General features: G+C 42.2%; 1 protein-coding gene and 1 pseudogene across 1 annotated transcript in view; both read right to left on the bottom strand.

Annotated features, from left to right (window-relative positions):
- SV2C (synaptic vesicle glycoprotein 2C) overlaps positions 1-25,584 on the bottom strand; it is a 178,827-nt gene that overhangs the window by 22,599 nt on the left and 130,644 nt on the right. Inside the window, exons 4-8 of the mRNA XM_059919360.1 lie at positions 9,893-10,026; positions 9,318-9,407; positions 4,576-4,686; positions 4,036-4,124; positions 966-1,124 (exon numbers count right to left, since the gene is read on the bottom strand). Coding sequence (XP_059775343.1) covers positions 966-1,124; positions 4,036-4,124; positions 4,576-4,686; positions 9,318-9,407; positions 9,893-10,026 — 583 coding nt within the window. The remainder of the gene's footprint in view (positions 1-965; positions 1,125-4,035; positions 4,125-4,575; positions 4,687-9,317; positions 9,408-9,892; positions 10,027-25,584) is intronic.
- On the bottom strand, positions 19,599-21,123 carry LOC132363668 (G2/mitotic-specific cyclin-B1-like; annotated as a pseudogene).

Here is a 25,584-nt window from a genome sequence, read left to right as displayed (position 1 = left end):
AGCAAGTACAGATTCAAGTCACTATTTTCTGTGGGAGAGTGAAGGTCATCCTATATGGATTAGGCCTCTCACTGAATTGCTGATCCAAACAATTATCTCCGGGTTGGTAACTCTCCTTTTCATTACACAAATCATAAGCATCCCACAGAATTATTTTTCATCTTTCCAAACTAGTTTTTGCCCAGGGAAACTTTGATCATTTATTTTTTTAGAGTTTAATTTTGAAACTGGGAGAATTTCCTAAGAATGATGTAAAGCAACAGGAACTCATACCAGCAATTATTTGCTCAGATAACAAATAATGGGTAGAAATAAGGACCCTGTCTACCCCTTTCCCTCTCTGAAAAAATAAACCACAACCACCTTTGGAGTCACTTCTCTCTCCTCATCAAGAGGCGTTTCAGACTCCATACTCAAAAATGTCCTTTGCTAACTTATTCCATATTTTCAAAGCTCTTAACTTTGGGGAATCATTCCTATTCTCTAATTGAAACTTTTCCTGATACAACTTAACCCCAATTCTTGATTCAGCATAGTGGAGAAGGAAGGAAATCTGAAAAGTGGTCCTCTTCTCCAGAGATAGAAAACAGGCATGAGATTACAGGTCAGTTTTCCTCTCTGAGTTAAATAATGCTATAACCTATCTTATTTTCTCATAATCTTCACTCTTCTCTTCCATAACTTATTTTGCTTGCTTTCCAAGGCCTCTCTGAATTTTCTTTTCACACCAGTCAATTCCATTTCTTTATAAATATGAAGCAGCTCAGTTTCAGAAGTAGTTATAACTGATAACTGATATATGTGTACCTTTTCTTTAAAGGCCATTTGGAAGTATTTAAATTCAGTCTGAAAATGACTACATGTACAAACTAAAAAAACTATTCATATTTTAGTGCCATGAAGGCTAATAAGAAATACATTTTTGAGACCAGGTAGGAAATGAAATGATTTAAAAGTTTCTGGACCTGCCATTGTCCCATTCTAGTCCAGTAACAATCTTATTTGCCGTCGTAAAGTTAGTAGTTAAATTTGAAAATTTTCCTGTCGGGTCATCTACATCTTTCAACACATTCGACTGCAGATGTTTAATGACATCAGGGAACCAAATGGATAATCCGTAGTACCTGCAAAGACAAAGAAATGTGAGTTTGTAAAGGTGCCGACACCCTAGCGGCCATAACCATCTCCCTGTCATTTTCAGAGAGGTAGTGGTTTCTGGAGAAGCACTGCTGATTTGGACCCGCCCCCTGTAGCATTATGAACCATCAAACAGTAATCTCACTGGCCCCTCCTCATCACAAGTCTGCAACAATCACGCTAGAGGGATGGCCTGGGTTTCCCTGGAGAACCCCAGGTCTGTAATTCCTGAACCCTTCCTTTGGGAAGAGACATGCATAAGAACCCCATCCTACACCAGCACATGGCATCCTGGCCCTGATGTTTTTCTCATCCCCCTAGGCTGCACTGAAGAACCCCATCTCCTAGTCTGGAGCTACAAACTCCTGGGGTCCCCAGACTGTGAGGGCCCTTAAAGAATGACCTCTTTATTAATGGACAATCTTTCTTGGTTCCTACACTACTATGGTACTGCTAGCCTGGGGGCAGAGCCCACGCTCAAAGAAGTTCAAGGCTGGGAAAAAGGCCATTTAAGTTATTCATTGGAAAAGCCAGGTTACTGCCCACTTTCTGCCTCTTGCCTCTGGTGTGTTATCCTAACAGCTTACAGCTCAGTCATACTGCTGTGATCTTCATAACAGCAGCCGCTAACCACATATGGCTACTGAGCAGTTAAATGTGACCAGTCTGAATGAGATGTGCCATGAGTATGAAACACCAGATTTGAATACTTACAGGGAAAAAAATGTAAAATAAAGTTGTTAATCATTTCATATTGATTAAATGTCAGAATGATAATATTTTGGACAAAATGAGTGAAATAAAATGTTATTAAAATTTGTTTCACCTGTTTCCTTTTCTTTTTTTTTTCTTTAAGTGTGGCTGCCAGAACATTTAAAATGACACATGTGGCTGACATCATATTTTTACCGGACAATGCTGCTCTAAACCGGTGGTTCCCACCCAAAGCACGGTCCCTGGGCCAGCAGCATCAACATCACCAGGGAACTTGTTAGAAATGCAGACTCTCAGGCCTCATCCAGACCTGCTGAATCAGAAACTGTGGGATGGAGTCCTTCGTGTAACTCTTCTGATGCACACTCAAGTTTGAGAACCACTGCTCTAGCTTATCCCTAGTTACACTGAGCTACGCAGGGAAAGAAGTGGTTATGAGCATAACTTTTGCAGGTAGACATGCTAGGTTTGAATCCTGGCCTTGCCACTTACCAGCTGTGTGATCTTGGGCAAGTTATAAAAGCCTCAGTTATCCCCCCCCATCTCTAATATCGGAATGATGATAGTACCCACCTTCCTGGGTAGTTGCTTGGATTAAATGGAATGCCAAGTACCTAGCACATAGTGAGTGCTCAAAAGACGAAGTTGGTTTTTTTTTTTTTTTAATAAATTTATTTATTTTATTTATTTATTTTTGGCTGCGTTGGGTCTTTGTTGCTGTGTGTGGGCTTTCTCTAGTTGAGTCGAGCAGGGGCTACTCTTTGTTGCGGTGCGTGGGCTTCTCATTGCGGTGGCTTCTCGTTGCGGAGCATGGGCTCTAGGTGCGCGGGCTCAGTAGTTGTGGCGTGTGGGCTCAGTAGTTGTGGCTCACGGGCTCTAGAGCGCAGGCTCAGTAGTTGTGGTGCACGGGCTTAGTTGCTCCACAGCATGTGGGATCTTCCCGGACCAGGGCTCGAACCTGTGTCCCCTGCATTGGCAGGCAGATTCTTAACAACTGCGCCACGAGGGAAGCCCCATAGTAGGCATTTAATACTCGTTAATTTTTAGCCCTCTCTTCCTTCATAGATCAATGTTTTTTTTAGAACTTGAGTGGGAGTTACTTTACATGTTCTAAGTCAACCCTGTCAATTTCGAAATAAGGAACTAAAACTTGGTAGTGCCCCCGAGTCACACAGCAGAACAACCCCTACCTTCCTGGTCTCTCCCTTTACTACAACTCACAGCACTGGGAAAGGCTGGTCATCTGCCATCACTCACTGGTTTTCATTTAGGGATGTTAAGACATGGAACTTGCAGCATAAATATTGGGCTCTACCAGAGCCTACTGACCTGAAAGTGTAGGGTATTATCTACCTGCTTTTAAAAAACAATAAATTAGGCAAAAATCGAGTTGTATACACATATTCTAAAGTGAGTATGTCAACCATTTGCAACTAAAATTCTGAAATGTTCTCCCTACCTCCTCTTTTCTTAGAACACATATATGGTGGTTTTATTCATTCGATGACAACTATTTATTGAGCACTTATTATGTGCCAGGGCCATATATCCGTGAGCAAAACAGTTTAAAATCCCTGTTCTCACAGAGCTTCCAGAGGAGGAAGACAGAGCTTTCTTTATTCTTTAAAGAATGGAAAAGCTTTTTGTCTATTAGAAGATGATAGAAGGTACGATGGGGACTAATAAAGCTGAGAAGGGGACCGGGAGTACTGAGGGGCTGCAGTTTTTAAAAAGGTGCTGCGGGAGGTATCACTGAGAAGGTGACACACCAGGAAGACTCAAAGGAGGAGAGGAAATGAGCCAGGCCATGTCTGGGGGCAGGACTAATGCCCGAGATGGAACATGTTCAAGAAAGTTCTGACACATTTGAGGAAGAGCAAAGAGGCCAGTGGGTTGGGGCCGCGCCAGAGAGGAGAGGAGGGTGGAGAAATCATGGGGGCAAACCATTCACGGGCTTATCGAACTTTCCAGACACTGTTGGTTTTGCCACCCCCGCTTTATGACAGCATAAATTAAATGACTGGGTGATAAAAACTGTAACTGCCAGCAAATGGAAAATGAAAAAAAAAATTCTTTCGTAGAGGTTAACAGCATCAAACAGTATAAGAAAAAAAGCAGCGTGTTTGGGAGTTACACTGTGGAAATTTAAAGATTTCACTCACCAAGAATTTAGGTATCACTTACCCAAAGGACAGCGTGAACCAAACAATCGTAAGCTTTATGGTATTGTCCTTGACTGGGTAGGTGAAACAGCTCATAAAAGTCAACCAAATCTGTGAAATATTAGAGAGTTAGTTTTCTTAGGCAGTTACCTAGTCAACCGCATTTCCCAACCCCCTCCAACAAATTATAAAAAATGTTGAGTTTTCTTTGGGCTGGAATCATTTGAACTTACAATGTAACAGCTAAAGGCTATAGGAAACCAAATTTTTGGTTTCTGGAATTTTTATTTATCAGCTTCCAATGGACAAAGTAACTCAAGACATCAGCGTACCCCATCACTGCCAGGACTCCTTGCCTAATACCTTCCCTCCCCAAAGAGGGAATGTCTTGGTAACCCCGCTAATCCCAAGGGGATCCTATTACCTGGTCCTACTCTAGGAATCGGGTGTCCTGGGCAGAAGGGGGAAGAACCCCATTCATGGGACAGATTCAGTCAATCCTGTTTCTGACTAACCTCAAGTACCAAGTTGGCCAGCAAGTCAGGATGGGCTTGTTACTTACCCCATACAGTTCTGTGCGGATCCGAACAAAACACCTCCTGTACCATGTTCCTGTGTCACTCTCGATTTCGATCAGCTCATCTATTTGTCTTGGAGTTTTGATTCTGTTTACCTGTAAGGAGCAACAGAGGGCAAAGTGTTGAGTTCTCTTCTCTGAAGTTGGCGGAGTCCAGGCTTACAATTTGTTTTTAAAGGAGTGAAAGCTGACTCCAGCAAAAAGGAAGCAGGTATTTGACACACAAGCAGGTATCCATACATATATAAGACCACTGGTGCAAGTACACAGACTCAAAAGAACTGAATAAAGAATGAACAGGGAAAAAAAGAACAAATGGGAGGGAATACCATAAAGAAGAGGGGGAAGAGTAAGTAGTAATGGAATAATATGAAAACAAAATACCCTTCTCTGAATCCCTAGTAAAAAGGCACACATTAGGGGGTTGGGGAGGGATGGATTGGGATTTTGGGATTAGTAGAAGCAAACTATTATATAGAGAATGGATAAACAACAAGCTCCTACTGTATAGCACAGGGAACTATATTCAATATCCTGTGATAAACTGTAATGGAAAAGAATATGAAAAAGAATGAATATACATGTATAACTGAATCACCTTGCTGTACAGTAGAAAGTAACACAAGATTGTAAATCAACTGTACTTCAATAAAATAAATTTTTTAAAAAAGGCATACATTAGCAGATTAAACATCCAGATAGATTCACTTCTGGATTAAGAATTACTTTGCTTAGACTAAAATGATTGAACACACTTTTCTTTGGAATCTACTTATTTGATGAATTTGGCCCCTAAACATAGTTCTTAAAGCTTTCCCATCAAACTTCCATTCTTAGAGCATCCCTGTGACCCTTGCTTCCTTCTCCCACAGCCCCTGACACTGCCTGGTCAGCAAGTACCCACAGGTGACCATGAGGTGAGGTCCAGTGAATGAGCTTCAATTACAAGCCTCAACACGGACTCTTCAAGGTTAGAAGGGGAAGAAATGATGGAGGATCAGCCTGAAGCTGTATCCATGACTTAAACTAGCCTCCTTTTGCTAAGGAAAAGAACGAAGAGTCAGGAGAAGCAATGCTTCCAACACAGAGAATGAAGCCTGAAAAGAGAGAGAGAGAGAAAAAAAAAAGCATGGTTCCTTTGAGGACCTGTCCCATCTGACCCCGTTAGTCAACATCTACTTGCTTTTGATACACCTGAGAGAGGACACAGGAATGTGCACACATGTTACCCCTGCCAGGTATAACTCCTGAACAGATCTTTCTGGAGAGTCTTCCAACATCCAAAGGAGCACTTCTATCATGAGATTCCAGGTGCCAAGACTGGCTTCTGACAGAGGTGATTTGGGGACCCTCGGTATCTTTCAAATTACACCAGGTGGGCAGTAGCCTCTTCATGGCTATGTAAACAAAGATGTCCATATTTAATGACAATAATGTCTGAGTTAATGTCTGGGGTTCCAAATAGAGTCAGCTCCAAATCATCCATGTAGGCATTATTTTGTGATATTCCAGAATTCCTTTTTTTAAATCACAGGGGTATTCTTCTTCTTATTCTTCTTCTTTTTTTTTTTGTATTGAATGAAAGATTCATTAAATTCTATAGTGCTTTACAATTTTCAAAAGTTTCACACAAATGATTTCATATAATCCCATAATAACCCTTTTCTTTCTCCTACCCCTATACTGCTCCTCCTCCTTTAACTCTCCCCACTGGTAACCACTAGTTTGTTCTCTGTAGCTGTGAGTCTGTTTCTGTTTTGTTATATTCACTAGCTTGTTGTATTTTTTAGATTCCACATATAAGTGATATCATACAGTATTTGTCTTTCTCTGACTTATTTCACTTAGCATAATGCCCTCCAAGTCCATCCATGTTGCTGCAAATGGCAAAATTTCATTCTTTTTTTATGGCTGAGTAATATTCCATTATATATACATACCACATCTTCTTTATCCATTCATTTGTTGATGGACACTTAGGTTTCTTCCATACCTTGGCAATTGTAAATAATGCTGCTATAAACACTGGGGTGTATGTATCTTTTCAAATTAGTGTGTTTGGTTTTTTTGGATACATGCCCAGTAGTGGAATTGCTGGATCGTATGGTAGTTCTATTTTTAGTGTTTTGAGGTAACTCCATACTGTTTTCTACATCGGCTACACCAATTTACATTCCTACCAGCAGTGTATGAGGGTTCCCTTTTATCCACATCCCCGCCAACATTTGTTATTTGTATTCTTTTTGATGATAGCCATTCTGACTTGACATATTACTTTTGGGAGGCTTCTTCTCCACTCATCAATGTTTGTGCATTCTTTCACTGGCACCCATGGGGAGCCAGGCCTGGCACTAGACCCTGGAGGTGCAAACATAAAACATCACACCGTCCAAGCAATTACCATACAAATTAGAAAGTACTCTAACGGAAATCTATATCAGATGGGAGAGACCTATTGTACAGAACACCCAAGTTGACCTGAGAGTGAGAGAAAAGCCTTCATGGACTGTGGAATTTGAGTTGGAGCTTATGGAAAAGTATGTCATTTGCCATGTGTGTCAACTACTTGAAGGGCATTCCAAGCGGGAGGAATATCATGTGTAAATGTCCAGAGGTGTGAGAGAAAAGACTGTACTGGAAACTACATAGCATTTGCTATTCCTGAAGAATAGTGCAAGGGCAGAGGGCAGTGAGTAAGGAGGGCTGAACCAAATCAGTGGCAGGAAGGGTGGAAAGGTAAGAGACAATAATGAGAGATATTTAGGATGGAGGATAATAGGACACAGTGATTTCTTGGACATACTGGAGATAAAGGAAAGAAAGAAATAGGATAGTTTTCAGGGTTCTGGTCTGGGTGGTGCTGGTGGTACTTGCTGATAGAATTTTGGACAAGGAAGAGGTTTGGAAACTCTTAAGGTGAGAAGTTCAGATTTAGAAATTCAGAATTTGAAGGGCCTATGGTACATAGGAGTATGGCCACAAAGCCCTTCAACATGCACGTCTGGAGCTCAGGAGATTTGTCCATTAGTAGAGAGAGATCTAGAAGGTAGCTGAGATAAGCTAAGGAGAGTGAGTAGGGTTAAAAGGGAAGTTAGCTGCAAATAAAGCCCTGAAAAACAATATTTAAAGTAGGCACATAGGAAGAAAAGCTTAAAAAGGAGAGAAGGAAGGCATGTGAATTCACTGTATTGTATCAATAGATATAACAAGGCAAAAGACAAATGTGTCACGGTGGAATCATGTAATGACTTGGAAAGTTACATATAAATGACTTTGAGATTACCCATTCTTTTAGAGTGTTCCCACTTAACCTTTATACAGTAATATTAACGTGGATGACCATGAGTGAACTTGGTAACTCAGACCTTCTGGAAGAAAAAGCAGGTTAGCAGGGCAATGAGGCCCTACAGAGACACCTTCTCAGAAGTCTTGGATAAAGGGTTTATCCTCATCTAGCTGAGAAGGGTTAGGGACACTGAGTATCTAAATGACATCTCAAGATTCGTCTTGCCTTATGATCCTTTAATTTAAAAATATTCTTGGGGCTTCCCTGGTGACGCAGTGGTTAAGAATCCGCCTGCCAATGCAGGAGACACGGGTTCGAGCCCTGGTCCGGGAAGATCCCACATGTCGCGGAGCAACTAAGCCCGTGAGCCACAACTACTGAGCCTGTGTTCTAGAGCCCACGAGCCACAACTACTGAAGCCCGCGCACCTAGAGCCCGTACTCTGCAACAAGAGAAGCCACCGCAATGAGAAGCCCGCGCACCGCAACAAAGAGTAGCCTCCTCTGACTACAACTAGAGAAAGCCTGCACGTAGCAACAAAGACCCAATGCAGCCAAAAAAATAAATCAATAAAATAAATCAATTTAAAATAAATAAATAAATAAATTTATTAAAAAAAAAATTCTTGGACTTCCCTGGTGGTTCAATGGTTAAGACTCCGCGCTTCCACTGCAGGGTGCGCGGGTTTGATCTCTGGTCAGGGAACTAAGATCCCGCATGCCATGGGATTCGGCCAAAAAAAAAAAAAAATTCTTCCCTTATTGTTAATCTACTCAAAAGAAGGGACTACTCGAAGGCTCCCGGGGCCTCAGTGGAGGACACCCATTATTGATCTTCATTTCTCCATTACACTACAGAAAAAATTTTTATTAATTGAGAATCTGTGATAATTTGAACAGAGGCTAGACTGAAGTCTATCTTCACACTATGAAAAATCCATTTCCTATTAAAAAATGAAATGAATAAATAAGATTTCAGGGGACTGTTTAATCAGGAACTATTTTACTTATTTTAAGAACTATTATTGATATTATTTATAAGACACTGAAGATCTTGCTTATATCCCCTTTAAACCTATTTTAGACAAAACATTTTTTGTCTATGCTGCCTATATCAAAGGATTTAAAAACCACAGTTCTTTTTTATTTTGGTGGAGGTGCTGGGGAAAAAAACCATTGTTCTTTCCAAAAAATTCCATGCATCCAATTTTCATTAGTTTAGACTAGTTTTCCCGTTGAGAGTAAATTTTATAACTAGAGGATGGAAGAACATTCCATGCAGAGGGAACAGCACATACAACAGCAGCGCGGCAGGCATAGGTAAAACGGCAAGTATGAAAGACGAGCGGCTGGTGCGGCGAGAGAACCATTTACACCCAGGCCTTTTCAGAAAAGGTTTCTCGACCTCTGGTGTGGAGGATTCACTGAGAAGAAGTACTCACCGTGAAGACTTTCTCAGGCTGACCCCGTGCTCTCATGTTTGTGTCATGAATTAACTTCAGAATCATCCAGGCTTCGTCATGTTTTCCAACCTAAGAAATATGAGTAGACAGTGAAGGGCCAGGAGGTGAAACACACACACTCCCTGATTTTCCAATAACCATGTGGTATTGTCAGATCCAATTAGGTGTTAACGGTGCAAATGCATTTAGGTTCGTCCCATTGGAACACACAGGCTACTTGGATATCCTTGAGTGCATCAGCAGCTCAAGTGATGTGCCTCTAACTAGACATAGCACCTCTGGATAGTAAGGTTCATTTATAAAACAAGAAGCCACATTCTCTTGGTTGAGGGAAATGACTTGCTTGAGGAGGAACATTAGTGCTTTCTGGCCACGAGGCAGCTTTCTCACATGCTGGTTGTCGAAAGCATGACCCCATGAAACCAAACCCTCCGTGGTTCCGTAGTAGGAAGGAGAAATGTACCACCGAAGAGGCAAACATACTTTCCTAGAATTGGAAGGGACTCGTTCCACTGTATGCGGTTTCTTTGCGTATTTGTAATGATGAGCGTTACCTCCAACAAGAATCGTGGGCTTTCAGGCATGAACGTGAGGGCCACCACTGAGGAGACACAGGGGAGGGCGCAGACGATGATGAACACACGCCAACTATGAAACTCGTAGGCGGACCCCATGTTGAAGCTCCATCCTGGAAAAGGAAGACAGGAGGGGTGAGGAGGGCCCTCCCCAGACTGCCTGCTGGGACAGCGAGGTCCCCACGTCACTGTGAGTGTCCACACCTCAAATCGATTCACCGTCAAATCTTACCACCCCCAGAAGAATGAGCTGATATGGGCATTAGCCACAGTGACCAGTTCAGCTTGAAGACGGCCAACAGCAGTGCTGGGAAGAAAAATGCTTGAATCAAAGGGGTCTGCACCTATGGATGCGGTGTATTTCTGAACAACCAAACTCCAAAGGCCAAGGTAAATGAATTTGGGACAGTGCTTTTTCCAGCAGACCCCTGGGCTGGGTATCTTCTGTCTGCTCCTCCAGATCACTCTGCACTCTTGTCTCTGCTGTGTGCCAGGAAATGGCCCTCTATGGACCATACCAACTGGCCCCCTTGCCCACCAGCTTCCAGTTGGGTTTGAATAAAGGAAGCACCGGCAGGAGAACAGAGGGTGGCAGCAGGGTGCAGGATATTTATTCCCCTTGCTTCCCTTCTCCCCTCCTCCTGGCTGCGTGGAGGTTTGATAGTGGCTGTGCTCATTCCCTGGAAGCTTCTCGTGAAACCACAGCTCTTATCAGGTTCTGGCAATCCCTATCTCTCCCTGCCCTTTGAGACATAAGTGGGTACAGGATGACCTTCTGCTACTAGCTCCGAGGTACTTTATTATTCTGTACTGGTTTCTCTTAACTGTTCCCATGTAGCTCTTTTCAGCGACCCCCTCTGAGGGTGTCACTGGTTTCCTGCCTGCATGCTGACCAGTGCAATGATTAAGAACTGGCATTTGCCAACCCTTCCACACGCACATGCCATACACTAGATCAAGAGAATTTTAAATTTCCAAACAGTTTTTTATTATAATATAATGAAAACAAGCAAATGGGATACCGATGGAAATCTCTCAAGAACTAAAAGAAAACCAATATTTGAATGAATGTAAAATGGTTGAAAGCAAAATTCCACCATGATTCTAAAGGAGAAAGAATGAAGCATATCAAATCTAATTGGAAACAGAGAAGAGATTTATGGAGGCATAGATTAATTATGTGAGGCAAAATTCTAATTTTTGCAATGCTTGGTATTTAGAAGGCTGCTGTGAGCAAAAGTCAGATAGTCTACATTCCATCCCTGGGAGAGTAGTATAATCATTCACTGTTTGCACAGGAGCCAAGTGAGATTCTGGAGGTGACATGAGTTCCTCAAGGCCACACAGCTGAAGTTATACACCAAAATCTTCTCCACCGGGATTTGAGGCAGAATCTTATACCACACATGTCCGCATGTCTATGCTTACTCAAACACAGACTTTGTTGATAAATCATATAAACACCTACATCATATAAACATGCTACATCAATCTTAGATTCATAAGCATTTTCTGGGAATTTAATACCTGAGGACTATGTGGACTGCTAAATTAACTACAACATAAACTTTAGGAGGGGATGTCTACCCTCAATGTTTTATGTAGCAGAAGTTCAAACGTCTCAAATATCCAAAACAGAGGAAATCATATGATGGAACTAAGAAAACATACCTTGTTCACTTCACATTTGATCTACGAGCTTTATATAAAGGAATTCTTTTTTAAAAGTGCTGGAGCCAGGGCTTCCCTGGTGGCGCAGTGGTTGAGAATCTGCCTGCCAATGCAGGGGACACGGGTTCGAGCCCTGGTCTGGGAAGATCCCACATGCCGCGGAGCAACTAGGCCCGTGAGCCACAACTACTGAGCCTGCGCATCTGGAGCCTGTGCTCCACAACAAGAGAGGCCGCGATAGTGAGAGGCCCGCGCACCGCGATGAAGAGCGGCCCCCACTTGCCGCAACTAGAGAAAGCCCTCGCACAGAAACGAAGACCCAACACAGCAAAAAATAAATTAAAAAAAAAAAAAAAAGTGCTGGAGCCAACAGAAACTGATCCCCACCTACGTATCTGAGCTCATCTACTGCTGGTCCCCTCATTCACTTGGTCCATCCCACCGACTTGCTTCAAGTTCTCTGAATACACAAAGCTTAGTTCCATTTTAGGGGCTTTGCCTTATTTCCTAGGAAGCCCAGCCATGCACTGAAAGGATGGAGGTTGTATGTCAGCCAGCCTTTCTATGAATTTTGAAGTGAGAGGATTTTTCAGTATTTCTTGTCCTCAAAGGAGTCCCCTTGGGGTCTTTGCATTTGACGTTTTCCCTGCCTGGAGTGCTCTGCCTGAGTATTTGCATACATGCATGCCTCCTTTATACTTTCCAGGTCTCAGTTTAAGGTCATCTCTTCAGAGAGGCCCGAACACCCAAGCCCACTCTTATCATCAAGACCTGCTTTATTGTCTCCACAGCACTTACTGCTATCTAAAGCTGTGAATTCATTGATTTGTTTACTTGTTTACTGTCTATGCCTTTCCACACCATGAAAGCAGGAATTCTGCTTTTGTTACCATCAATATAACCCCAGTGCCTATAGCAAGTCCTGGTCTATAGGAAGTGTTCTTTAAATGTTTGTTAAATGCACGCATGCACACACACACACACACACACACAAGCATATCCTTTTGTGTTTACATGTGTACATGAACATGTACAGAATCGCTGCAGGCTACTTCTGTTTTGACATTTTTTCTGAATCCACACTAAACAGCAAAACAACTTTGATTTACTTTTTCAAATTAAATTTGCAATTTGTATACAGTAAAATTTATTATTACTTTTTAAGTTACATTGTTCTATGAGTTTGATAAATGTACAGAGTCACGTAACCACCATCATAATCAGGATACAGACTGTTCCATCACCCCGAAACATTCCTTCCTGCTGCCCCTTCGGAGTCAACCCCTCCTCTATGCCTAACCCCTGGCAATCACTGGTCTGTTCTCTGTCTCTATAGTTTTGCCTTTTCCACAATGTCATATAAATGGATTTATATTGTACGCAGCTTTTAAAATCTGGCTTCTCACACTTCGCATAATGCATTCATGCAGACTGCTGCACATTTTAATAGTTTGCTCCTTTTCATTGCTGAGTAGCATTTCATTGTGTGGATATTTCATTTGTTTACCCACTCATCAGCTGAAGGACAGCTGGAATTTTTCCATTTTTAGGGGATTATAAATAAAGCTGTTATAAACACTTCAGACAGGTTTTTGTGTATCCCAAAGTTTTCCCTTTCTCTTGGGTAAATACCTAGGACTGGGTAAATTGAATCATTTAATAAGTATATGTTTAGCTTTAAGAAACTGCAAACTATTTTCCACAGTGGCTGTACCATTTTGCCCCCCTACCACTAGTATATGAGAGTTCTAGCTTCTTCACACACTTCCCACCACCTTTTTGCCAGTTCTTTTTTTTTTTTTTTTTTTGGTTAAATTTTGGCCTTCTATAGGTGTGTAGTGGTATCTCACCATGGTTTTAATTTGCACTTCCCTAATGCTTAGTGATACCTTAATTTACTTTCTGCTCATTCATTCATACTTTTATTGAGTGCCTCTCTGTGCCACAGTGCTGAGATGTAGAGGCTAACACTTACTTTCTGCCCTCAAGGAGTTAAAGTACAGAAGAAGAGGCAGATGTGTTAACAGACATGATAAATAATATGACTCATGCTAGAACAGGTTCTAAAGGAAGTGTAGAGGGAGTACCGAAGGGGTGGAGGTACCTATCCCAAGGAGTCTTCTCTTAAGAGCCCTTGATAAATTTCTTGTCTGATTCGGGTCCATGAAAACAAAGAGAGTAAATTCGTAAATTTCTAACATCCAAGTTTGAGATACAGTTCAAATCAGTACTAAAGAAGTAGAAGAGACCAGCCAGGACTGACTGTGCCATGCCTGATCCCCAACTCTCTCCTACTATATTACAGCTATTTGACTTGAAGAGAGAAAGGAGAGCCCTAGAGGCAGGAGGGAGTCCTAGAAAAGGAGTTCAACCCTACTCCCCTTTTAGGATATGCCCTGGGATGGGAGGGGCGGTACGGAGAGAGACTGATGGATGATATCCTGTGGCCTGAATGAGGGGTAGACACAGTGAGGGTCTTAAGAAATGACCCTGCAGATCCTTTGTAAAACTAAAATACCATTACCTAGATTAAAAATGAAGGATAAGAATGACGGAGTGAAACAATGACTGCCATAACTACTCGGCGGTGAATTCTCAGGACCCCTCCTCCCCAGCTCCATTTCAAGATGAGTTACATTTGCATTTGAGAGTGACACAAAGCCCAAACCACAAACATCAGGAAGTGGGGAGACATGAGCATGGAGTGAAGGACTAGAATGTGATACAAGCCACATGCAACTGGGAAAGCGGTTGTTGCTTTAGGATATTCACCCTCACTTAGTAAAATGGATTCTCTTCTTTATGTTGGCACCATGCCTTTTTTGTCTTTAAAAAAAAAAAAAAAAAAGATTCTTGCATAGACAGTGGTTCTAATTGTCCTTTGGGCTTTGTTTAAAGTACCCATTAAAATATCATAGTGAGGGATTTATCTAAACATAATGTACATTCCAGGCAAGGAATGACCTCAATTAGGGTATTACAGAAAGCGGTGACTGCACAGCGCTAATTAGCGTGGCACTAATAAGAGTGTTATGTGTCTTGCATGATAATCAAGGCCATTTACCAGGCTCAAGCTGATGTGCTCTGAATGCAGAAACCAGATGCCTCCCCAGCTGCCTGACTGTCTGAAATCTTTCAAGGTGCCAAGGCAGAAGTGCGGGACGCACGGAGAAGAATGCTGGCTTTCATGTTCTTTTCTGGGCTCTGTCCCTGAAGCACTGGTGAATTGGCACCTACTCTATTGATCTATATTTGATTGCTAGTTATATGATATTTTCAATGACCCGGTTCCTTGGTAAGAAGGCATATTTTAGGTACAAGACACAAATGTCCTGAAACAGTATTATTAATTAATATTAATAAAAAATAAATACTATAGGTGAGATCAGTTTTCAATAGCTAAAACATAAATCACCTATATTTATGTGTCAGTGGTCTTCACTCACAAGGCACATAGCCAACTAAAATTCTCTTTGGAAAAGTGGCTCCAAATCCATTTTCTCAAGTGGCCAACAAGCTTAGGAAGGGAACAAAGATCAGATGAATTTCTGCTTTTATTCCCATAGAAATAAAATGTTATCCCCTCAACCTGTCACTGGTTTAAAATATAAATACTATCTAATCAGCATGAAACATTAATCCTCAGCTAGAAGCTCAGGTTGTCACACATCTAGTATTATCTGTGGCTCCATAAGATTTAACCAGGTGCAGCTGGACAGTCCTTGTGGCCAATATCAGCAGACATTTTTCACCTTCTTCTCATTTGTTAAAAAAAGGGGGGGAAAAGCAAGGGTGAAGAGAATAGGTAAATAAACTATGGTACAGCCATGCTATAGAAGACAGTATAACTATTGGCAAAAAAATGAGGTAGATTTTTCTGGACTGATTTGGAAACTGTCCAAGTTACATGCTCAGTGAGAAAAAAAACTATTTTCAAACCAATGTAAATAGTAGTGATTTCATTTTTATATACACATAAACTATATCATTATATCTAGAAAACAAGTGGGAGGAAAAGATACTCAACTATTTTACGTGGTTATTCAAGGTAGGGAGTGGGAACAATTAGGGGCCTTTCGCTTTGGCATTATTTAATTTTTGAGTTTTCTATCACCTTGTATTACTTTTTACTCAGAGGGGGAAAAAATCTTTTCAAAGAGTTGCAAGCCTTTGATTTTTCTGAAATGTAAGGTCTGATGGGAAAAGAGAGGAGATAAGGAAACTGGAATGATAACTGTGACAGTATTTACCATCCATACAAGTTTCAGAACTAAACTAACGTTGTTAATTCTGACTCTGACGAATCTAAACCTTGACACTACAGGGCTCATTTATGGAGAGCAGTGAGGAAGTGCCTCGGTGTCTCTGGGTGGGAAAGAAAATGATATTCACAGATCTTTCATCTTTAAACCTGTATCTCTAGTCATAGTCTGATTTTGGATTCTCAGGCCAAGGCCAGTTGCATCTTGAGCGGTAATGGCACAAGCGCTATTGCCAACGGTGATACACAAAGAAATCACACACACACACAGAGCTCGTGGGGATCTGCCTGCAGCACAAAATCATGCATTCAAGAAGTGAGAGCCAATTCAACTGGAATTACACACCCCAGGGAGAGGGTGCAACTAACTGTCGTAGTCATCTGTCTCTAAGAGCAGGCCTGGGCAACAAGCTGACCTTTCTTGCCGGTCTCTCTATTTCTGTTTCCAAACTCTGGTCCTACCACTTGGAATGCACAGAGCCAGCAGTCAACAGCAGGAGGAAGTCACATTATGCTTCTGGTTCCTGATTCTGACTTGTGATCCTAACCACACTTTTGAAGAAGCACACTGCCTGGTGGCTTTTGAAACGCAGAAATTTATGGGCTTATTTTTCAGGGTATATCTGCTGTGAGTGCTCCAAATATGAAAAGAAAGAATGAGACGACCTTTCCAGAAAGAGTTCCTGGTAAAAGCAAGTAAGACTCATTCAAGCATGGTGCTTCCCAAGCTTCACTGACAGAAATGAGTCCAAGGGTTTGAAAAAAGCTGACAGCATAAAGTGTGTGTGTGTGTGTGTGTGTGTGTGTGTGTGTGAGAGAGAGAGAGAGAGAGATGTGTGTGTCTGTTTTAAACAAAGGTCCTTTGGAATTTTCTTTTGTAGACAGACAATAATATAGTACTAGTACTATGATAACGTAGGTCAAGGACTTTCCTGGTGGCGCAGTGGTTAAGAATCCGTCTGCCAATGAAGGGGACACGGGTTTGAGCCCTGGTCCGGGAAGATCCCACATGCTGTGGAGCAACTAAGCCTGTGCGCCACAACTACTGAGCCTGCAGTCTAGAGCCCGTGAGCCACAACTACTGAGTCTGTGTGCCATAATTACTGAAGCCCACGCGCCTAGAGCCCATGCTTCCCAACAAGAGAAGCCACCACAATGAGAAGCCTGAGCACCAAAAGGAAGAGTAGCTCCCGCTCGCCGCAACTACAGAAAGACTGCACACAGTAACGAAGACCCAACGCAGCCAAAAAATAATAATAATAATAAATAATAATAATGTAGGTCAATTGAAATTTTATCAAAAATTTTTATATAAATATATATCACAATAGCCTATAGGATAGTCAAATTTTGACCATATACAAATGAAGCTTATAAATGCATATAAAGGCAGCTCATTACTCTGTAAATACACACTGAATATATTCATATTTATTACCTTATAGCACATATAGGCACGCATTAACTTTCCTTCTCTGTTTTACACACATAAAAGGAACTGTATATGTTTTGCAGACTTATATTAATATATAAAGTCTTACACAAGCTGATGTCCATGGACGAATAATAATAAATCAACTATGTTCATTTTGTGAACAGGCATCGTTTTAGGAAACTGAAAAGCAAACAAAAATAAATATTGGGAATTCTTACATTAGGTAGAAGGTTGGACTAATAGACTCTAAAGCCCTTTCTGGGGCTCAGGTTCTCTCTGATTCTAAGATCTTGTGCCTGGACCAGATGAAGCCACAGGAAAACCTCTCCTGAGTATAGATCCATGGTAAGAAATGGAACGCTTTCAGAATTGAACAGAACAAAACAAACTTCTAAACCACAGTTTGTACTGACACAAGTGCCCAAAGGTTGGTAGAGAACTTGTAGCAAAATGATACTTATTCTCCATATTAGCAAATCAGTCAATCTGCTTTCAAATCAGCTGTCCTTAAAAAACTATTTTTTTCTAAACAGTGCTCCATACAACTTCGTGATCCCTATTCTATTCCAGACGAAGATTTCTCTTTGTTCTTTGCACATGGTGTCAGCAAGATTTTGCTCATGATCAATAAAAGCTCTCTCTTCATTTCCAGCAGATTTTTAATGACAGAGCACAGAAATGCTCATGGAATCCACTCTTAGGAGAAAGTTTTTCTCCCTAGGGTGGGGATGAGGAAGGGGCTGTAATATTTCCCGTGTTATGACAACAGAGGTCAGCCTGAGTGTTCTTTGTTGCTGGTGCCAAAGGTGACACTCATACATCTCCACTGACTGTTGACTTCTCTACCTGCTCCTGTTTTTCTAGCCCCATTTCTTGCCTTGTAGCCTCTGATCCAGAACAAATCGTTTAATGCTTGACAAGCGAAACAGCTGCTTAGCTCATGATTCAGGCCCAAAATGGCCCTTAGAGTTTTGTCATTTATGTCAAAAAAATTCCATTCTAACAGGCTAGGAAATGCATGCGATCACAATGACCTGGGAGCTCAAGGAAGGGGACATCACACCCTGCTTCCAGGCACAGGATGGAAATATGAGTCTGGAGAGGTCCACTCCATTAGCCCCATAGCCGGATATTGCTCACTTGTATCCAATTTAACCCCACCCAGAGAACAGGCTTCTGATCATCTCAAGCTCCTGATGTCTGTGGGCATCCTATGCTTCGTGAAAGGCCCCAGCCCGGGTGGAGGTGCTCAACCTTCCTTCCTCACAGCCTTCCAGACCAGGAATGTGGAAGCCAGCCTCTACTCTCTTCCCTCCCTGTGTCTAGTCAATCGCTGAGAAATATGATGCTATTTTCTGTATTTCTCCCAAACCCGTTCCTTTCTTTCCACCTCTGCTTTAGGCCAGGCCCTCATCCCCCGTCCAGCTCACCCTAACGGGGCTGATGTGCAGCTGGCGTGGATCTGTAGGGCTGTGCCCACTCCTGCAATACTGAAGTATGTGTGTCATGGGTACTGCCCTGAGTCCTGAGCCTTGGATCTCCCCATGGTCCAGCAACAGAGGGGGCTGCTTGACCCAGCAGGGGCCTCAGGACCTGGTTCCAGTGCTTTGGCTTCCTTCTCCTCTGACTGGGAAATGCCCTGTAGTTAAATGATTTTAATATCTCCTGTTTTATCTTCTGGGAACAACGTGTGTTGATTTTATTAGGAATAGCTGATGTACAATATTATATGTTTCAGGTATACAACACAGTGATTCACAATTTTTAGAGGTTATACTCCATTTATAGTTACTATAAAATATTGGCTGTGCTGTGCTATAAAATATATCCTTGCAGCTTATTTATTTTAGACATAGTGGTTTGTATCTCTTAATCTGCTATCCCTATCTTGCCCCTCCACCCTTCCCTCTGCCCACTGGTAACCGCTAGTTTGTTATCTATATCTGTGAGTCTCTTTCTATTTTGTTATATTCACTAGTTTGTTTCATTTTTTAGATTCAACATATAATTGATTATAATATAGTATTTGCCTTTCTCTGACCTATTTCAATAAGCATAATACCCTCCAAATCCATTGTTGCAAATGGCAAAATTTCATTCTTTTCTTATGGCTCTGTAGTATTCCATTGTGTACATATACCACATCTTCTACATCGATTCCTCTGTTGATGAACACTTAGGTTGCTTCCATATCTTGGCTATTGTAAATAATGATACTATGTGCATTGGGGTGCATGTACCTTTTTTTTTTAATATGTACAGATGGCACATGGTGCCAATTTTATTTGCAGATATTATAGTATTCCAAAGTTCACAAGTTACGCCTTTGCCACAGCCTTGGCTAAATCTTGAACGAGTGCAGAATTCAGCTGTGCTAGAGTGCTGATCTTAGCATGCTTAGATGTGGCATACTTGTTCTTGATACTCATGTGCTTTGTAAGCCCACGATTCACCATGACTATATTCTTAGCCAGGTGTTGCATAACAACAAGAAGGGATTGTTGACAGTGTATGACAGGTAATGCTGTAGAGTTGGTGTCCATTCACCATTATCAAGAATTTTCAGTGCTAAGCAAAAAGCTCCCGCTGCAACCTGAGAAGGAGGAAAGTGCACCATATCGTAGTCCAACATAGTTCCAACAGATATTTGGCTAAAGTTTGTAGCTCAGCATCAACCTCTCCAATCTTAGATGCTCTCCGAAGGAAATGCAGGGGTAGAGGGTGACCTAGACTAAAATTTAAAGCTCTTAGAATCTTCATTTCCATCTGTCTGATTTGGTACTTAGTGTAAGTGTTGTCAGTCACAAAGGCAAAGTCACCAATTTCTGGAGGGTACATTTCCTCATATTTGCTTGCAATAAACATGGCAGTGACACCAACCAGCTGCAGCATCTTCTTGGGCACACAACTATCCTCCATGAACTGATCAATAATGGAAACAGTCATGCACATGGTCTCCTGGAGTAACTGAATTTCATTTGAACCTGCACTAGCCAGTCAATTAGAATGGCTCTCATGTTTCCAGTGACTTCACGACCCAGTAGGTATTTTGGTCTGACTGCTTGCTCTTCCTCAAGTTGTCTCAGATAAGCATAGATATCTTTTACATATTCACTACAAAGGTTTGGATCCGCTCTGTCTTCTGCATCCACATCATTCACTGCAAGAATTACATCAGAGAAAGCCTGGCACAGATACCCTTCTGCAGGGGCACAGCCAGATGTTTCCATGGGGCTTGGAGAGGGAGTATCAACCAAAATAGGCTCAGGGGGAAGTTTCTCTTCTTTAACAGGCTTGGCTTCTGGCTCTGGCTCCAGATCCAGCTCCGTTCGGGGCTCTGGCACAGGTACGGGAGCTTCTTCCAGAGGTTTTGGTAGATTTTAGCAATAACGTTTCCAGCACCTTAAGTTTTTGCTTCCTTTTTCAGGGGCAGTTTGACCTGTGGCTGTTCACTGACTTTGTTGCCGATGTCTCCAAGAGCTGTTCTTGGCCTCAGCCCGGGCTTAGAGGCTGCAACAGTGGCCACAGGCACGTGCTTTGTGCCTGCCATACTGACCTTCGCCTTATTTTCAGCATTAATTTTCGTGTTCTTCCTCTCTCCATCCGTCTGCACCCCAAACTCTCCCACCATTTTAGGGGCCCAGCGACCGCCATCCTCCCCCCAAATCTGTCCCGGTCCACTCCTGCCAGGGGAACTCCAGCAGGCGAAGATAGGGAGAGGAGACGCAGTGAGCCAGGAGAGCCGCGTTTGTTCACCGTCCCTAGCAGCTCACCCTGGTGATCCGGAGCGCCATGGCTTCCTCTGCACCAGGCAGCAGCTCAGTGGGGAGAAGCAGAGCACGGGAGCCCCAGACCAGCCGGGGACCTTGAACCCACTGCAGGCCAGCAGCCGTTCCCTCATGTACCTTTTTGAAGTAGTTGTTTTCGTTTTTTTCTTCAGATATATACCCAAGAGTGGAATTGCTGGGTCATATGGTGATTCTATTTTCAGCTTTCCTTCTTTTTTTTTTTTTTTTAGTATTTATTTATTCATTTGTTTTCACTGGGTCTTAGTTGCGGCCAGCAGGCTCCTTAGTTGTGGCTCGCCAGCTCCTTAGTTGCAGTACATGGGCTCCTTAGTTGCGGCAGGCAGGCTCCTTAGTTGTGGCATGCAAACTCTCAGTTGCGGCATGCATGTGGGATCTAGTTCCCTGACCAGGGGTCGAACCTGGGCCCCCTGCATTGGGAGCGTGGAGTCTTATCCACTGCACCACCAGGGAAGTACTCTTTTTCACAGTGGCTGCACTAATCTACATTCCCACCAACAGTGTACAGTTCTCTCCACACCCCCGCCAGCATTTGTTATTTGAATACCACCTCTCTTTAACAGAGCCTCCAACCAGCTTCCAACCTGCCTAGTCTAATCTATCTTCCATGTACCTTCAAGAGATCTTTCCATAAGGAAAACGGAATCACAAACTCACTTACTAGCTTAAAACCTTTTAGTGGTTCTCCACTGGCCCTTCAGGATAAAGCTCAGATTCTTTAGTGTGGCACAGGGCCCTCCAAGACCTGGCTCCTGCCCATCTCTCCAGCCTCATTCCTCAGAAATCCCTCCTTCCAGTCTCTGCTACCTGCTGTGCAACATGTTTGCATCTTTACCCTTCCCCATCCTTGTCAGTTTGGAGAACTCCTAAACTTCAGTCTTCTATTAACCCAGTAGAGAGGAACATCCTCTGTAAATTCTTCCAGACACATTAAAAAGTATTCACTTCCCCCACTGAGCTATCTTGGGATCCTGTGAATTCCCACAGCCCTTAGCATGGTGCCTGACACAGAGAAAAGCCGCAGCAGAGAGTGATCATTCATTGGCAAGTCTCTTCTTGGAGGGCAGGGGCCATGTCTTACTCATCTTTAGTACAAAACGTGGCAAAGAATAGTCACTCAACAAATGCTTATTTAGTTAATCAACAAATAACCTGTTCTTGGATTCCTTTAAAATCAGAGTATTTGCCTAATACCTTCAAAAGTGACTTTTTGGAAACATATCATTATATTTCCTAATTTCCAAATATATGGAGTTTTGTTTTGGTAACTGATTTGTAGCTGAATTTCCTTGTGGTAGGAGATCATGCATGGTGGTATTTTGAAATATGTTGGAACTGCTTTACAATTAAAAAAAAATTTTTTTATTTCTTGGTCACACCGCATGGCATGTGGGATCTTAGTTCCCCAACCAGGGATCAAACCCGCGCCCCCGGCAGTGGAAGTGCGGAGTCTTAACCACTGGACCACCAAGGAAGTCTTTACAATTTTTGTTTTTTTGTTTTTTCCAGCTTTATTGAGGTATGATGGACAATTTTAAAATGTACATGTTTAAGGTGTGCAATGTGATGATTTGATATATATATAGCTTGTGAAATGATTACCATAATCAAGTTAATACACATATACATCAACCCACATTTAAGATCTACTCCACAAATTTCAAGTATACAATACAGAATTATTTATCTATTGTCACTATGACACACATAGAACTAGAGTCATATTAGATCCCCGGAACTTATTCAACTTACAACTGAAAGTTTGTACACTTTGCCAATACTTCTTCATTTCCCCCAGTTTCTAATGTTATTGCTTGGCTTCCCTCTAGAGCAACGAGTGTATTTTCTCGTGGACAGACTTAAGACTTCCTCCACACAAACTGGACTTCCTTTTGGAAAAGTAAAACTCTCAAGAGTTCATATACTAATATGTAACTCAAAGGGGCACTTCTTATGTCTTTAAAGCATGTTTCATACAGATTGTTTGAAGATAAAACATAGGAACCCAAATCAGTTCAATTGTTGGCAGAAACCCAGTTCACTTTTTTTTTTTTTTTTTTTAATTTTTATTTATTTATTTAATTATGGCTGTGTTGGGTCTTCGTTTCTGTGCGAGGGCTTTCTCTGGTTGCGGCAAGTGGGGGCCACTCTTCATCCAGTTCACTCTTGCCCATCCTGATTTATGACCCTGCGTGAGACATACAAATGCTATTTCTCCTCACCCGCCCCTCACCCCCTTTCCCTTTGTTTCAAAATGTCAGGCATCTACCCAGAGTTACATTTCACTTTTGCTCTCTGGAAAGGCTGATTGCTTGGGTCATTAATCTTGGCCCAGAAAGAAGGTCCTCACTGCTACCGACTGTGGAAATGATTGGTCCTGGTGCATCCCAGAGAATGGTTTTCTAGGGCTGTGGCGCCAGAAAAATCAAACCCAGAGTGACTGAGTCTGGGACAAGCGCAGCAGTTTTTCACTCAACGTCACCTTCTCTGGCTGCTGCTTAAGAGAAATGATGTAATAACTCAGGGAGCCCACGGTGACAGAGCACTAGAGCACAGGCAGACTGCTGTCCCAGCAGAGCAGCTATAAAACCAGCTTTAACCGGAACGCTAGTACCAGCGCTTACAGATTCACACGTGGGCTCCCTTTCTCCTCATGATGGCGCACCACACTCTGACTACAGTTGTGGTAAAGGACAGGAAGCCTTGAGCTTCCAACTGCAGCCTCCAGGCGGGATACGGATGAAGTGCATTCAAGGCCTGTAGCAGATTCCCAGAATATTTATAGTATACTCACCATGTGCCAGGTACCTCACGCACATCATCTTGTTTAATGCATCAACGATCCTGCTTTCCCTGCCATCCCGATCCCCCACCGCAGGGTGGCCAGATAAAGTCAGGTCACCAGTCATATTCGATCTAAAAAATTTTTAGTATAAGTATGTCCCATGCAGACTTCCCTGGTGGCACAGTGGTTAAGAATCCGCCTGCCAATGCAGTGGACACGGGTTCCAGCCCTGGTCCGGGAAGATCTCACATGCCGCGGAGCAACTAAACCCGTGAGCCACAACTACTGAGCCTGCGCTCTAGAGCCCACGTGCCACAACTACTGAAGCCCACGTGCCTAGAGCCCGTGCTCCGCAACAAGAGAAGCCACTGCAATGAGAAGCCCGCGCACCACAACGAAGAGTAGCCCCCACTCACTGCAACTAGAGAAGGTCCGCACGCAGCAACAAAGACCCAACGCAGCCAAAAATAAATAAATTAAAAAGAAAAAAAAAAAGTATGTCCCATGCACTATTTGGGACATACTTACACTAAAAATTATTTGCTGTTTATCTGACATTCACTTTTTTAAAATTCAAGTATAGTTGATTTACAATGTTATGTTAGTTTCAGGTGTACAGCACAGTGATTCAGTTATACATAAATATATATCTATTCTTTTTCAGATTCTTTTCCCTTATAGGTTATTACAAAATATTGAGTATAGTTCCCTGTGCTGTAGAGTAGGTCCTCGTTGGTTATCTATTTTATATATAGTAGGATGTATAAGTTAATCCCAACCTCCTAATTTATCCCTTTCCCCCTTGGTAACCATAAGTTTGTTTTCTATGTCTGTGGGTCTATAAAATTCACATTTAACTAGGCACCCTAGTTGCATTTTTACTTGCTAAATATGGTAATCATATCTTAGGAGACATTTGGCAATGTCTGGAGACGGTTTTGATTACCATGAGCTTGGGGGAGGAGGGTTACTAGTGGCATCTAGTGGGCAGAGGCCAGGGATACTGCTAAATATTTTATAATGCACAGGACAGCTCTTCCACCCCCAAAGAATTATCCAGCCCAAATGTCAACAGTGCCCAGGATGAGATCCTGCTGTAAACTAGTCACTGCGCCCATCTGTGGCACAAGTACTCAAAATTGATAGAGATAATAAGGATATTTTAAAACTTGTTTTCAGACAGAGGTTTGGAAACAGACTTCAGAAGACTTTAGATTTCATTCCTGTATGAATGCATTTTGGTTTTATGTTAGTTTTTGTTATTAAGTTTTAAGCTCTTTTGATTTTTTTTTTTTTTTGCTATGAAATTGATCTACAGGGGTTGCCATTTTTTTCTCCTCATGTGCTTTTAAACACACCCTAAAGAACAAGTACAGGTGGCACACAATAAGAAGAACAAAGGAATGTGTTTTCCCCCTGGGGTTTTGGTAGAGGGCAGCATTCTCCATCAAATGCTTTCTGATAACACCTGCAGCTTATAAATGCTCATTACCAAAAAAAAGGTAATAACCATCTACTTCCTATAGCATTTGTGTTCTTGTTTCATAGTGTGGGAAAGTTTGCTCTTAAAATTCCCTGCTAATCCTCAGGAATGGGGAAACAGCGCCATTAGTAAAAGCACCTGGCTTTAACCACCTCTCCCAACAAGGTTACTCTGGTAGAGCCGTGGCCATTCATCGGGAGGGGCCCACACTGGGTTCCAAAGACCTGCAG

Source organism: Balaenoptera ricei, chromosome 3, assembly GCF_028023285.1.
Source record: "Balaenoptera ricei isolate mBalRic1 chromosome 3, mBalRic1.hap2, whole genome shotgun sequence".
In the NCBI taxonomy this organism is placed as follows: Eukaryota; Metazoa; Chordata; class Mammalia; order Artiodactyla; family Balaenopteridae; genus Balaenoptera; species Balaenoptera ricei.
Note: the sequence above shows the minus strand (reverse complement) of the source record. Positions and strands in the feature narration are given on the sequence as shown.